The sequence below is a fragment of the Eptesicus fuscus genome, chromosome 14 (assembly GCF_027574615.1).
Source record: "Eptesicus fuscus isolate TK198812 chromosome 14, DD_ASM_mEF_20220401, whole genome shotgun sequence".
In the NCBI taxonomy this organism is placed as follows: Eukaryota; Metazoa; Chordata; class Mammalia; order Chiroptera; family Vespertilionidae; genus Eptesicus; species Eptesicus fuscus.
Window position 1 is genome coordinate 34,835,665 of NC_072486.1, and position 14,197 is coordinate 34,849,861.

The 14,197-nt window shown below is 36.5% G+C and overlaps 1 protein-coding gene across 1 annotated transcript in view; it reads left to right on the forward strand.

Annotated features, from left to right (window-relative positions):
* The window catches only part of CACNA2D1 (calcium voltage-gated channel auxiliary subunit alpha2delta 1), a 380,220-nt gene that overhangs the window by 62,255 nt on the left and 303,768 nt on the right, over positions 1 to 14,197 (forward strand). The window contains exon 2 of the mRNA XM_028158049.2: positions 11,680 to 11,761. Coding sequence (XP_028013850.2) covers positions 11,680 to 11,761 — 82 coding nt within the window. The remainder of the gene's footprint in view (positions 1 to 11,679; positions 11,762 to 14,197) is intronic.

The following is a 14,197-nucleotide window of genomic DNA, read 5'->3' on the forward strand; positions in this document are numbered from 1 at the left end:
ATGGGGTCTCTTCCATTAATTCTATTGTCTGCCCGTTCATTCCACAAACACCCCCTCTGCCAAATCAGAAGAGAGAACATAGAAAACAAGACCAGAGTAGATGGAAATTAGAACCCTTTTACCACAATCCTGACAGGGGTGTTTTCTTTAGGTGAAAAGTATATACACTGCCTAACCTCTTTGAATCATTATTCTTGTGGGCTACTTCCCTGATTCTTAGCTCCAACTTTGCTTTTAGACAGTGACTATTGGATCCTCCTTAGAACCACAGTCCAAAGAACCTGGTGGAAGGGCGGACCCAGTCCACTCCTAAACCGAAACCCAGACTCAGGTCGCAGAACTTTGGAGGTATATGGTTGTCAGGTCTCCGCTTGGTCAGAAAATGTTTCTATTAAAAGTACATGGTATATTTTAGTAATCATTATCACCTAAATTGCCCTTATTGGCTGATTATTGCTTTTTTTTTAATTGCAGGGAGAAGACAGAAATTATCACTGTGCCCTTTCCATACCTATATTTTTATTCACTCTTTCCATTCTGGTTAGATCTAAGGATAAAGACAAACAAAAATATGGTAGTCAGATGGCTACATCTAAGTCAGCTGCCTCCGCTGTAAAAATATATACTATTTTTGGGTGTTCTTTTGCTAGGTATTAGGAATTGGATATTTCTGAAATATTTATAACTTTACTTATAAATTCCAAAGGGATAATAATCATCATAAAAATCAAATAATATGTAAATGTTTATAAAATATCTAATTTTAGATGGTTGTCTAATCATTTATAAGGTAAATGTCCTTAATTTCTTTTGCACTCAGAAGAACTTTCTAACAGTTTCACCTTTCAAATGAAAAAGTTATTAGTAAAGTAATGAATGTCTGTCACAGAAAGTATTGGGGAGAATTGGCATGACAATTTTTCATGGGTAATGCGTAAGGGAAGCCTCCATTAAATAGGAGCCTGGGCTAGAAGAACAAGTTGTTTTCTTCTGCAGTTTCTAGAACTAAAAATAATGTTTATTAATATCTGTGTTCATCAGAGAAATAACCTCAGATTCATATACTATATGTTGAAAGGTGATGTGAATGCCTATGAGGCTACTATTTCCCTGATGTTATCAAGAGATATGAGAGGGTGATTCAGTGCTTTGGGGGAAATAGATCATGGATAGTTGAAAAGATAGTTCTACAGACAGCAAGAGATGTGCACGTTGTTGTTGTTTTTTTCTTCTATTATTACAGGTGACCTAAAACAGGTAGTGTGGATTCTAATGGCTTGCCTTTTGTATTTTCTGCATAGCAATAAGGGAGTTCATTCAGCCTCGCTTTTACAGAAGGAACATTTTGAGATAGAATATATGGGCTGTCAGTCCTGTGGGAGGCTGCTGAGTCACATATGATTCACAGATCTGGCTTCAGAAATCTTCAGAATTTCTCTTAACAATACAGGGTGGTCTGCTTTAAAAATGCCTGTTGAAATCCACATTGGGATGTGCTCTAAATGGAGCACTTAGCAGCAGTGACAGAATGACTATTAATGAAAAAAATTTAAAAGCCTGCAACGATTCCTTCAGAATGCTGATGTTTAATTTATGTTACTGGCTGCTTCATAATTTCTTCATGTTTCATAAAGATGATGAGTTACATGAGAGTTATAGCAGGGCCCTCCAGCCCTTTTCACTAGGGCTCATGAAATGCATCTTACCTATTTCTAAAATGACTGAATGAGATCAGTTTTCAAGTCTTTCCTTCTAATTGCAGGAGAATTATTTCAAATGTGGAAGATGTAAACATCAACACAAATGAGACTTTCTACTAGGAGATTGACCACTGTCTGTTACAGTGTTTATTTCATATTTTATATAAATAATTTAAATTCTAGTAACCATCTTGTTATTTGCTTCCTAATAAGGAAAATATGCCCAAGACTTGAATTTTTTAAATTTCTTTTTTGTTTGTAATAGTAAATCAATCATCTGATGTTAGTTATTTAATTATAATTTTATTTTTAAAAAAGCCTTCTAAGTAACTTATACATACATGATCATGCTTTACAGCATTTAAAAAAATATATTTTTATTGATTTCAGAGAGGAAGGGAGAGGGAGAAAGATAGAAACATCAGTGATGAAAGAGAATCATTGATGGACTGCCTCCTGCATGCCCCACACTGGGGATCGAGCCCACAACCTGGGCACATGCCCTGACCAGGAATCATACCATGACCTCTTGGTTCATAGGTCGACGCTCAACCACTGAGCCATGTTCGCTGGGCTACACCATTTTTTAAATTTACTGAGAGTATGACACAGATGCTTCAGTTGGAATTAACTACATAAAGTGCTTTCCCCCCTTGATATAGTTTTTCTATTTAATTGCCTAGATTTTCACCTACCTTTTCACTTAGAATTCATAAAAGGTCATGATTTTATAAAATTGTTATTTAAACAGCAGCCAATCATGTGAAATCTTCATTCAAATACAAATGTTTGACGTCGTTATCAAGAAATTAAAGCTGAGTTCTTTTCCTGTATTCCTTTGACATTTGTATAAACCTTTCACCAAAGCTTCACATTCTTCACAAGTAATTATTGCATAGTGCTAAAATTGTCATTTTGCCACCATTTGATAAGCATCAATTTATTTTTAAACACAATTCTCATTGTTAATTTCACTGCAATAATGATTTTTTTTTTAAAGTTTAGCCTTGTGTTTCTGTTGAGCAGGGCAGGAAAGGGCGCTGCTGTAATTCCTGTCCTGAGAAGCAATCTTTGCCTGGAGTGCTTGGTCCACTCAGACCATGGGGGCGGGGGTTATGGGGGGGGGCACAAGGGCAGTGAATGTGCAGCTCAGGCACAGGGTCAAGGAGAACCACGCGTCAGAGGGGACAAAAAGGTTGAAAGCAATTAAAAGGTAATATATTTTCTGAGCTGTAAGATATTTACTGTCTCATTTTTAAAGGTTTCATTTCATTATTTTCGAGAATCCTGTGCTTAATACTCAAGGAACAAACGTGTGGGAGACAGGCTCTCCTTATAATGTCCCTTTCTAAGGGTCTTCAGGAAGAGAGTTATTGCTTTTCTAATCTGCAGGTTAATACATTTGCATCGACGGCTTTTTGATTGTTCAATAAACTCGGTTCTGAAACAGCTGTCAGACAAATTACACTGTGGGCTGTCTATCCAGGGGGCACCACAGAAGTGGGCCAGGCTTTTACATGGGTGCATTTGTGTGTGTGTTGGAGCCTGCATCAGGAAAACAATGAAGGCCAGCTGAAACAGTCATCTTTTCCATTGATATTTGAAAGATTTAATGTTGCTTTTAGAATATTACATATTTAAAACACATCAGGGCTGACTGTACATCTAACCTGCTACTTCATGTCAAGTGTGTGCATGTTGTGAATAATATGAGGGTCAATTGCTGTGCACCTAAAACTGAGGATGTCTTGCTATGCTAACGAAAGGCGCTCAATTTATGGTTTTGTAAATAAAATAAACAGTTCTTGTTTACTTGATAATATTGATGGGAAATATTCAATTTGAAGAAAAATTACAGCATTGAAGAAATATGTGCATATTTCCAAAAAGGCCTTTTTAGGGAAGAAAATGCCTGGGTTTTCTCAATTACTTAAATGTTTACTTTCTAATTATAACTTATTTTTTCTCTTGCCATGTAAACATAAGACTTTTGTAATTGTCATTTGTTCCCTTTACATCAACAGCAGGCTTAGAACCCAGCGATACGCTATGCTATAAAATAAAAAAAAAACTAACACCACAAGACATTTGAAAGTTATGATGAGAGGAGAGTTGAGGATGACTGGTGGCTTAATGATGGAAAGCACAAAGCCGTGTTTCAGATCACCGCATTGATTAGCATTTATTAATGCATGTACTCTATTTGCTTCTAAAGGCAAACTGCTTAACTCTACCACTTACTAACTCTGTGACCTTATGCAAGTAATGTAACCTCTGTAATTCAGTTTCCTCATCTGTAAGGTGGGGCTCATAATAGAATCTGCCTCAATAGATTTTTGTGAGAATTAAAGAGTTTGTTCACATAACATGTTTAGAACATCTCCTGGCACAAGGTACTTAATTAAGTGTTATCTATTATCTATTGAGCATCCATTTTGTGTTCAGAACTATGCTGGATCCTCTCAGAATACAGAACTATAAGCTGTGGTCCAAGGAAATGAAGTATTGTTGGAGAAAAATAATTCTAGCATAACACAGTATATTAATATGTGTGACATTTTGTAAGGCAGGCGATGTATATCTTAAGAACTTAGGGAAAAGAAAGGTTTTTAGGGATTCGAGGTCTTAGATTGTCCAGAAGAAAAAGGACCTGCAGCACAGGCTTACAGGGTGATTTTCAGGAACTGCAGCGACTTAGAGAGGTAACGTCAGGCTGGTAGGCAACATGATAACCTGACAGAGTTGACATGTTGCTGAAACAATTAAAATGGTTTGGCTGCGGATACTGATCCATGTGGGGAAGTGGATTGGCCATTTAGATCAGAATCTAAACATCATAAGCATTATAGTGTTTTGCAGTATTGAAAATATTACGGAAGCTAGGTTAATAATTCAGAGAAGAAAGGAAATGAGGCCATTTTTATCATGACATTAAATAATATTTACACACATGAATTGGGCTGAAATAAATTTTGCGAACAATCTGCAATGAGTGAAAAAGTATAGATAAACATTGAGAGGGGAGACCTTCCATAAAATGAATGGAGGCTTTGTAATGAGCAATTAGAAATCCAGCTCATTCGGTCCATAGAGACACCAGCAGCAGATTGTGTGGCCACGCGGGACCCCTCCCTTGGCTCCAGGCCACACAGGGACTGTGCTGGGGGTTGTAACTAGCTCTGATGGGGAAGGTAAAACAACAAAGCTCCCAGAGCCTCGAGGGATCAAATCCCTGTCTGAGAACCGTCCCCCTCCAGCTATCGGTGGAACTACATGAATATCAACCCTGCGTGTATTGCTCATTTGTTGTCTTGGAAGCTGGAAGCCTACGCTGAGGCAAAAGGTATTAACTAAATAAAGAAACAATGAAAAATGCTTGGATAAAACAAAAATTAATCCAAGATGGTGGAAAAGGAGATCTCATAAAGAATCTTTGTTTTTCGAGAATTATGAGTATGTATATTTGTAAAGTGGATTAAACACACACACACACACACACACACACACACACACACACACACACACCAGCAAAGGCTAACAGAACATAAAGGCAGAGGAACATGATCAACTTATGAATCAGATTTTAGTGATAAAGCCTTTTTTTTCCCTACTCCTCAAGCACTTTACCTTTATACTGTAATTAGCAAAAATCAGATGCCTTTTAACATTGCTTACAATATTGACTCTAGGCAAAAATGGAATACTGAAACATTTCACAAGTCAAAATAGCTTTCTAAAAACAGTTTGTTGAAAATGGCTTAAATTGTTAACAATTTTAAGAACTAACATTTCTGGCATGACACCCATCTCACAAACAATCCTAGATTTAATGTAATATCAAGCACTCTTTTTACACACACACACACACACACACACACACACACACACACACACACTTGTATTTCATAATATAGTTATCTATGTTATAAGAATTGCACAGTTAGCAAATAGTGTGTCTAGGTTATCTAAATCTTTGGCTTACTTATATAATTTTTACTCAAATACGGGAACACTGTGGGTGGTTTATTATATAACAAAAAATAGGAGCAGTTTGGCATTGGTGGGATATTTATAGCAAGTGGAACGCTTGAAATATATGAACTTATTACTTCAAAATTATGAACAAGCTGCTTATATATGAACACAATTGAAATGGTCAGCTTGTTAGAGCTTGTATTATTTATTTTTTTCCAAGATCCACGGGCATAGCTATGTGTATTTCCTTGGATTAAAAATAAAATGATTTCTTTAAAAAGTGGCATAGGCAGAGCATTGCCTTAGAACAAGGGCTGCAGAGACTTCTCACGCGCCCACTCCTCCTCTATGTCCCTGACTGTAACAGCCTCTTCCTTTCCCTTTGCTCTTCTCTGCGTCTCCCATTTATTTATTTTTTGGCTCTGGTATCTAAGATAATTGCTAGTTGGATAATTCAAGAAGGGTGTCGAAGGAAGATGTCTGCTTTTAATGCTCTCTCCTTACTAATAGCAGTAGATTCGGGCATTTGTCTCTATGTCAGAAAATTGACCATATTGAATATAGGAAGGAAGGACAGTTAGGTAACAATGCTTAGCTATTGCTTTGGCTCCATTCTTCCAACAAAGAAAATCTCTTTGTAGCATTTAAAACAATTAAATGGGTAACTGTGCAGACTTGACACTTTGTACTCAACTGTTATACTTTTCAATAGATTAAATTGGGTATAATTTGTGCTGTTCTGAATCTGCTCTTCCTCCAAGTGCATGCAAAATGAAATTGATTACCATAATTCTTTTTAAAAAGTTTTCCAAACTAGGTACTACTCTTTTTAAAGCCATTTTACAGGCAAATCCAACCTGAAAAGGAACAATAATTACATGCCAAATATTTTTAATTCAATTTTCATGAAAACTTGAATATTTTATATTTTTGCTTTTAAATTTGTGCTGTTTCTGTGTCATAAAGTGAAGCAGATGATATAAAAGATGATCTTAATTATTCAATAAAATATTTGCTTCAATATTTAAAGATCTCAGTGAATTCTCCAAACTACATTGAGTCTGCAGACATCTTCAAACAGTGGGAAGCATTCTGCTAGTCGACTCTAATGAGTTATTGTAAGGGCAGAGAGAGAATACAAGATAATTTTTTCCTATGACATTCAATACCCACTTGACAGATTTGGAATTATAAGTTATGTTCTCTAGAGATTTACTAATCCCTGTAAAGTATTAAATATAATTGTGCTTTAAAAATCAATAATGCAGTTTTATTTCAATATATTTTCTGTTTATTCAATAACTACTTGTCTGCCTACTATATGCAAGACACTTTAATAAAAATATTGAGGATTCAGGGACAAATAAGTATAAATGTATATCCACCTAATCATGAAAGTATACAGGAAAATAAGCATAAAGCCAATTAAAGTGCTTTGGAGTTTAGTGGATAGAAGAGAATCTTTTTTAGTTTGGCAGTTTATCAAAGGTGATATCAGGGTAGTTGTGGAATTTATTCATAATGAAGGTAGAGAATGAATTTCAGGGACAGGCTGAAGTAAATAAGAGGGTAGAAAGCTAGGTAGGTTAAGTTTTTTAAACTTTAATTTTTGTCAGACTTGCTGACCTTCCCTCACGTGAGAGTTACACGCCTCCCCTTCTCCCCACACCGCCCCAACCACCCATACCCGGAGGGAAAGCTGTGTCCTTATCTCCAGAGACCAGGGACGGAGAAAGGAACAGGCATGAACCGGCTTTGTTAAGTTTCCCTCAGTTTACTCTGCACAGCTCTTTGACCTGTCATATCTTTCCATTCTTTATCAAGTCTAGCATAAGAACACTCAGGTTTAACCATCTCTTTGGGTTTTTATTTCCTTACGAAGTCTCCCATGCCATGTAAGACTCCTTCTGGAGTGCTCTGTTGGTTTCTTCTTACATGAAAAGGCTATATAGCCCCTCTAACTTTCTCCAAAATTTTATAGTATATTCTGGAGACAGTCAATGAAATAGTGCTCAGTGATTATAAATATGTGCTTGACAATTTACCTAGAAATAGAAATACTGATAATTTGCACATATGCGTATTTCCCCTTATGTCATTTTTTACTTTTATGCTGAATGGGATCTTTGCATATTTCCTAGTCATATATATTCTTCTAACTCCAGGTTTGGGAGGCAGAGTTCTTTTTTTTTTATTTTTAAATTTCTTTATTGATTAAGGTATCACATATTTGTCCTCATCCCCCCATTCCCATCCCACACCCCTCCCCACACATGCCCCCATCCCCCCTGTTGCCCTTAACCGCTGGTTAGGCTCATATGCTTGCACACAAGTCCTTTGGTTGATCTCTCCCTTTTACCCCCACCTTCCCCTAACCTCCCTCTGAGGCCCGACAGTCTGATCCATGCCTCCTTGTTTCTGGGTCTGTTCTTGTTCATCAGTCTATGTTGTTCATTATTTCCCCTAGATGAGTGGGATCATGTGCTATTAGAAATACACTTATAAGAACCAAAAATGAGACAAGCAATAATGGTTATGGTGACAGGCAAATGAATCAGTCTATAGTGAGTTTCTTTCTGGGCCAACAGTTCTTTTGAGACCCAATTTCAATGTCACACAGTTCCTTATGTGTACATGTCAGCACTGACATTTCAGTTCTGGATGGTGGACAAATGGTGGTAATGCAGGTCCGACTCTCTCTGGTTTGGTCCTGGGCAACCTGCAGTGATGCACAGCTGCTGACTGCTAGTATGGGAAGGCCACGTCAGCGTCTTCCATCTCTGGACTGCTTCTCTTCTGTCTTCATGGCTGGAGTAGTCCTGCTGATTCCTCTCTGTTGCTGGAATCCACATGGTCTCGGAGTTGTTTTCTGAAAATATACAAACATATTCTTGACCAAAAGTTAATAAAGGAATATTTTCTATAAATTTGACTTGGGATCCTATTTCATTTTTTGCCCAAATGATTTTCCTCTGGCTTGTGTGTTTTTCATGGGTGTCTTGCTTTTAGCCTTACAATTAATTTTCTAAAGTATTAATTTTCTAGATGTATTTTACTTACAGGATATTTTTCCTTACATGATATTCTTCTACTATCCCCTCCTTTTTTGATTTAAATGTTAGGAGGCTTTTGAAAATTTTATAATGTAGTCTTGATGGCTTTTAAATTTTAATTTTTTGCACTATAATATTACTGTTTTAGGTTCATTACATGGTGCACAATTTTATCATGAGATGAAGTACCACTACAAATTTTAGTTAACACTTTAGGAACACCTTTTTGTCCAGTACAATTAATTTTTCTAGAGTATTCGCTTGTTTCAACTAGACAATTTAAATTTGCCTGAAAACTTGACTACTATTTTACTGTCAAATTTATTACTCTAACAACAATCTTATTTTACCTTGTAAATATTAGTGGAAGGGATTATTTGCCTTCTTGAGTAGGTCCTGAGCATTCCTGGTGGTAGGCTGGATTTAGATATCATAAACCCACTTCCCCACACCATAGGTACAAGACAACTCAAACAATTCTTGTTGGAGTGAGAGGGCAGCTGCTGTCGGCCAAGTCTCTGTCGATCACCTGGGTCCTGATCTGAGCTGGGCATGGGAAGCACGAAGCAGCCATGGGAGCAGGAGACCTCCCTCAGAAGGGACTAGGGTTCAGGCCCCTGCAGTGTTGGGGGGGTGAGGGTCTGTGCCCCACCTCTGTTGATCCCAAATTCTCTCCTGATGGCCCCTCTGCGACTGTGCCTGTCTTAGGTTGTTCCTTCCTTGAGGAATCTTACCAGTCTCTGGCTAACCAGCCATCCTCTGGGGCCAAGCAGGGTGATGTGAGGTTCAGTTCTGTCTCCTTGGTAGCCTATGCCCCTGTGGCCTCCATGCCCAGCACCTGCCTTTGGATCCCCTCGCCTGCTGGCGGGGCCCCAGCATGGATCACATATCTTGTGGAACCCGGGTTTCTTCTCCAGGGAGGGCTCAGTTCGCCCCACTGGGTGAGAGACAGATCCATGGCACCAGTCATCTCGAGACTTCAACCTCGACCTGAACAGAGAGCTCATGCAACAGCTGTGAGCAATTGAATTGTGAGAATAGGGTCTCTCTTGCCCTAAAGGGTAAGAGAGACCAATATGGAATGCTCAGCTGCCTTCCCAGGAGGCCCTCTACACAATGAAAAGGATTAAATCCTTACATGTCCTTTTTAAATGGGAGGCAGAGTTCTTATGTCTTTTAGGAAAACCAGGCACCATGTCATATCCATGAAAAATAATCCTTGCTCCTATAAAGTGTTCTTGATAGCTTGTCAGTGGGGCAGAGAAGATTGGAAGAGTCCTGAATTGCTTTTCAGCCAAAACAGGTTCACCCCAATGAACAGTGGCAGTGACAGTACACTCAGGTGTCAAGTTAGAATGAAAGGTTTAGACCATTTAGCATAAATCAGAATTCAGGCATGAGTTAAGTTCATGTTTTTACATATATGCTATTTGCCTCTTGGTTTCCCAGCTAAAGGGATATATAAGATACATATAACAGTTTTTATTATTTGTCAATGTTGGGAATTATACTTGAGAAGAGATGATTCATTTTCCTTGGGTTTTAGGACTTGTTTAGTAACTGCTTGGAGAAATGAGGTAGTCTGACCCGAATTAGAAAATGGTGTCAACGGTCTTTGCTCCTCCCAGTTTCCTACTGGAACCTATTGTTTTAAATGTAAAAATAGGAACAATTATATTTACCTAATAGTAGTAATAAGAATATTAGTTAGTATTTATAATATGTTTCAAATATACGCACCAGCTCATAAGCAGCACAAAGTCTAATATTAGAATAATGTGGTTATGCATACTTGATTTTAATGAATCTATAAATTTCTCTCCACTTTGTACCCTCCTCCCCTTTATTTTTTGTTTCTTGATATTGATTTATCTTCTTTGTATCAATTTCATACAGCATGGTTCAATAAATATTCTTTCTTATTTTCATTTGTGTAAAAGTATCCCTAGCGTTTATGTATTTAATTTGCTAACTAATTTGTTGCACATGTAAATCAAACCTCTGTGTTTTCTTCTAAGGCATTTCATTCTTTTTATGACTGACTTTCAGGTTTTGCTTCTTCCCCTTTAGTTTATTAGCTCATTATTCTTTTATGTGTTCTCCTACACCTCATTTAAATCCCTGTTTCATGTTATACTTCTTTCCATGTTTAATTTCTTGTTCTGTTGCACTTAAGTTTAGTTGGGGGAAAAAATGGCCGCCTTATAGTAGTATTGAAACTTATCTATCTGAAGAAAAGAAGATTAATATGGTTAAATACCCATGATCCCAGCACTTATGAAATACAAAGTTCAGTTTCCTTTATAAAATAGCACTTTATAAAACATTTAGTGTTAATAAAATTTAAAGAAGTTGGATAAATAAGATACTTATAATGGCATAGGACTATTTATCATATGACCTCAGGAAAAGAAAAGATACATAAATTTTACATAGCATGCTTTCAGCCATGTGAGGTAATTTAAGAAGACTAAATGGGAATACATGAAATGTTAGCAGTGGTTATCCCTAGGTAATTAAATTAGGAGACATTTAAAATATTTCTCATTTTCTTGCATTTTAAAAAATGTTCTACACTTAGCACACCCTTAGTATTATATCCAGAAGACGTGTAAGCTAAAGAATAAGGCTTAGTTTAGAATATTCTATTTACTAATTTTAAATGGAATTTTCATAAAAAATAAGCAAATTTATCCTCATTGGACATGGCAATCATGTCATTTTTCTCTTATCTGGGGGTATTTCAGCATTCTAAGGGGCTTTACAGTAAAGTCTCATTGGCTTTATAATTTGTAGATGGGATGAGAGGGTGGACATAATGAGAGCTGGGAGGGAGAAGAAATATTTAAAGGCAATTTGATGAATTATCTGCATCATGACTATAAAATGGCTGTCTGTGGCCTTAATTTGCCAGAGATATAATCAAATGTTTTCTTCTCTAATGTCTGCAGTATCAAGTCATGGGTGGATAAGATGCAAGAAGACCTTGTCACACTGGCAAAAACAGCAAGTGGAGTCAATCAGCTTGTGGATGTGAGTAGAACCCAAATAAACTTACTCTTTCCTTTAATTTGAATGCAGTTCTAACTTCCAGGAAGCTGTTCTTCTGTATTATAAATAAGATGGTTTTTGTGTGTGGATCTGGTAGTGAAATTCTAGAAGAGACCCTTGGTATTGCTTGGTATTGTGAGAAAGAAACATCATCCCTAACAATTAATAAAGCTTTCTCACCACACACACTTCACAGTTTACACACAGCCCTCACTTACATGAATCCATGTGTTACATAGACTCCCCTAAAGTTTAAATTGGGATGTTACCTTTCTATTCTTCAGACTATATTGTATAATCTCTCACATAGCGGTGACTTTAAGTACTGTGATGAATTCCTTTGAATGTCCTCAGTGGGAACACTTCTTCATTTTTTGATGGTAGATTTTATTTTTAAGGAGAGTTGAAAAGTGTTTACAGCCATGTCTGGAGACTAGAGTGAGTCATTGATATGGGTAGCAAAGATTTTGGTGTAAGAAAAAGTCATTGTAAAATAGGGTTTTTCTTAGGATTTATGAAAGTCACTATTAAATGATTTTTGAAGATAATATTATTATATAAATATTTATTTATCATCTTTAAAAGGTTATTTGACTTGGGTAAGAACATTTATATTGTAGGTTTTGTAACATTTATTAAACATTAAATGTTATTTCTTGAGTGTCTCACTTCTATTTCAATGTAAGTAATGTAACAATTTGAAAGTACTTTCCTCTTGTGATCTTAGTGATGCAATGAGGCCTTTTATTTTCCAAAAATGAGATGAAATGTATTAAAGCAGATTCATATGTATGATACATAAGTATTTATTATATGGGTATTTATGTGTGAATACTTCTCTCCAGAGAAAATGGAATGTGTGGTTGGTTACCATATATATTAATAGAAATTCATAAAGGAACCTTATTAATTGAGCAGATACTTAAAAAATTATTCAAAAGAAACTGTGTACAAAACAATCATAGGTTTTAATCTCAGAGTATGTTGAACAAACATAAATATCTGTGAGATGAAGATATTTGGAAATGAAAAATGTTCCTTGTGAATAACAATGATCAAATTTAGTTTAGTCAGCATGTGTGTGTCCCAGGTTCTGTGTAGGCTACAAGGGTTGACAGAGAACAGTTCCTTTCCCCAGAGAACTGACGCTCTGCTAATCTACTATGTGGGCCCGAAGATGCCTGAAAGCTCCTGGTAGCCGGTGCTGGTGATCTGCAATGATATTGTGGGGAAATATGTAAGAATATGAGCGTGTGCAAGGTAATACCTGAGCCTCTATGAAAGTGATGGAGTTTGTGGGATGAGAAAAAAAGAGATGAGAATTAACAGGTTCTGGTTAGAAGCTATATGAATCTTTTTATTGACAGATTGAGATTAAAAATAACTGCTCTTGGGAGCGCTCCTTCACTCCTCCAGAGTTTCTGCAGCCTCAGAAACCACTTTCTTGGCTGACCTCATTTTTACTTTTCATGTAAATACGTGAACCTTCTCTCACCGAATCTGCTTTTGCAGGGAATCATTATGCAACAAAAAAGTCTCACCTGATTTCCACTATGCTTTTGTGAAGTGTAGCTGACTAAGAAGAGTGTAAAATTGTTAAATGAATAAATGGCTTTGTCTGAATATGGATAACAAAATAGAATGGAGAGGATGGAAGAAAATTCCCACACTTTTTCTGTTTCTGAGGCACATACATAACCACAGTGACAGAAAAAATACAATTAAATAATTTGTTTTATTATATGTAACGAATGAGGGGGGAGAGATAGAACAGAATCGATTATTGGAAAAAGAATGTGAGTATTAGGTCACAGAAAGAGCGTCATTTTGCGTAGATAAGTGATCCATATACCTCTGTGCTTTTGCCTAGAGAGAAGGTTCATGTGTGGGCTTTTGGCTGTGGAAATTTAAAGTAGAGACTGGCTGAAGGATGCTATAGTGGATAGTGGACTTTGAGCTGAGGTTGGGCGTATTGGATACAAGGCGAGGACCAAAAGTTGAATAAATGGAGGGATTTAACAGGTTCATGGATTGAAATTCAATATTATGGAAATGATGATTCTTCCAAAAGTATTTAATGTAATTATTTTTACTGGTTTTGCAAGATAGAACTAGCATTTTACCTGAATACTCATATGCAGCTGTAATGAGGCAACTTAGCAAAAATAAGACATCTTTAAAATTTAATGAAAATTAAAGTTATTTGCCTAACTTCTGTTAAAGATACAGCATGAATTAGCTTAAATAGTGCTATGTCTTAATGAATTATTCCATTATCTAAACATTTATTAGAAGATAACATGTCCATTAATTGAGTATGCTCAGCCACAAAGTACATGAAATAATCGAGGGAAGAGAAGAAATAAAATTAGGGAAAAGAGACAGTAATGTATTATAATTTTGCTTAGTGAATTTAAT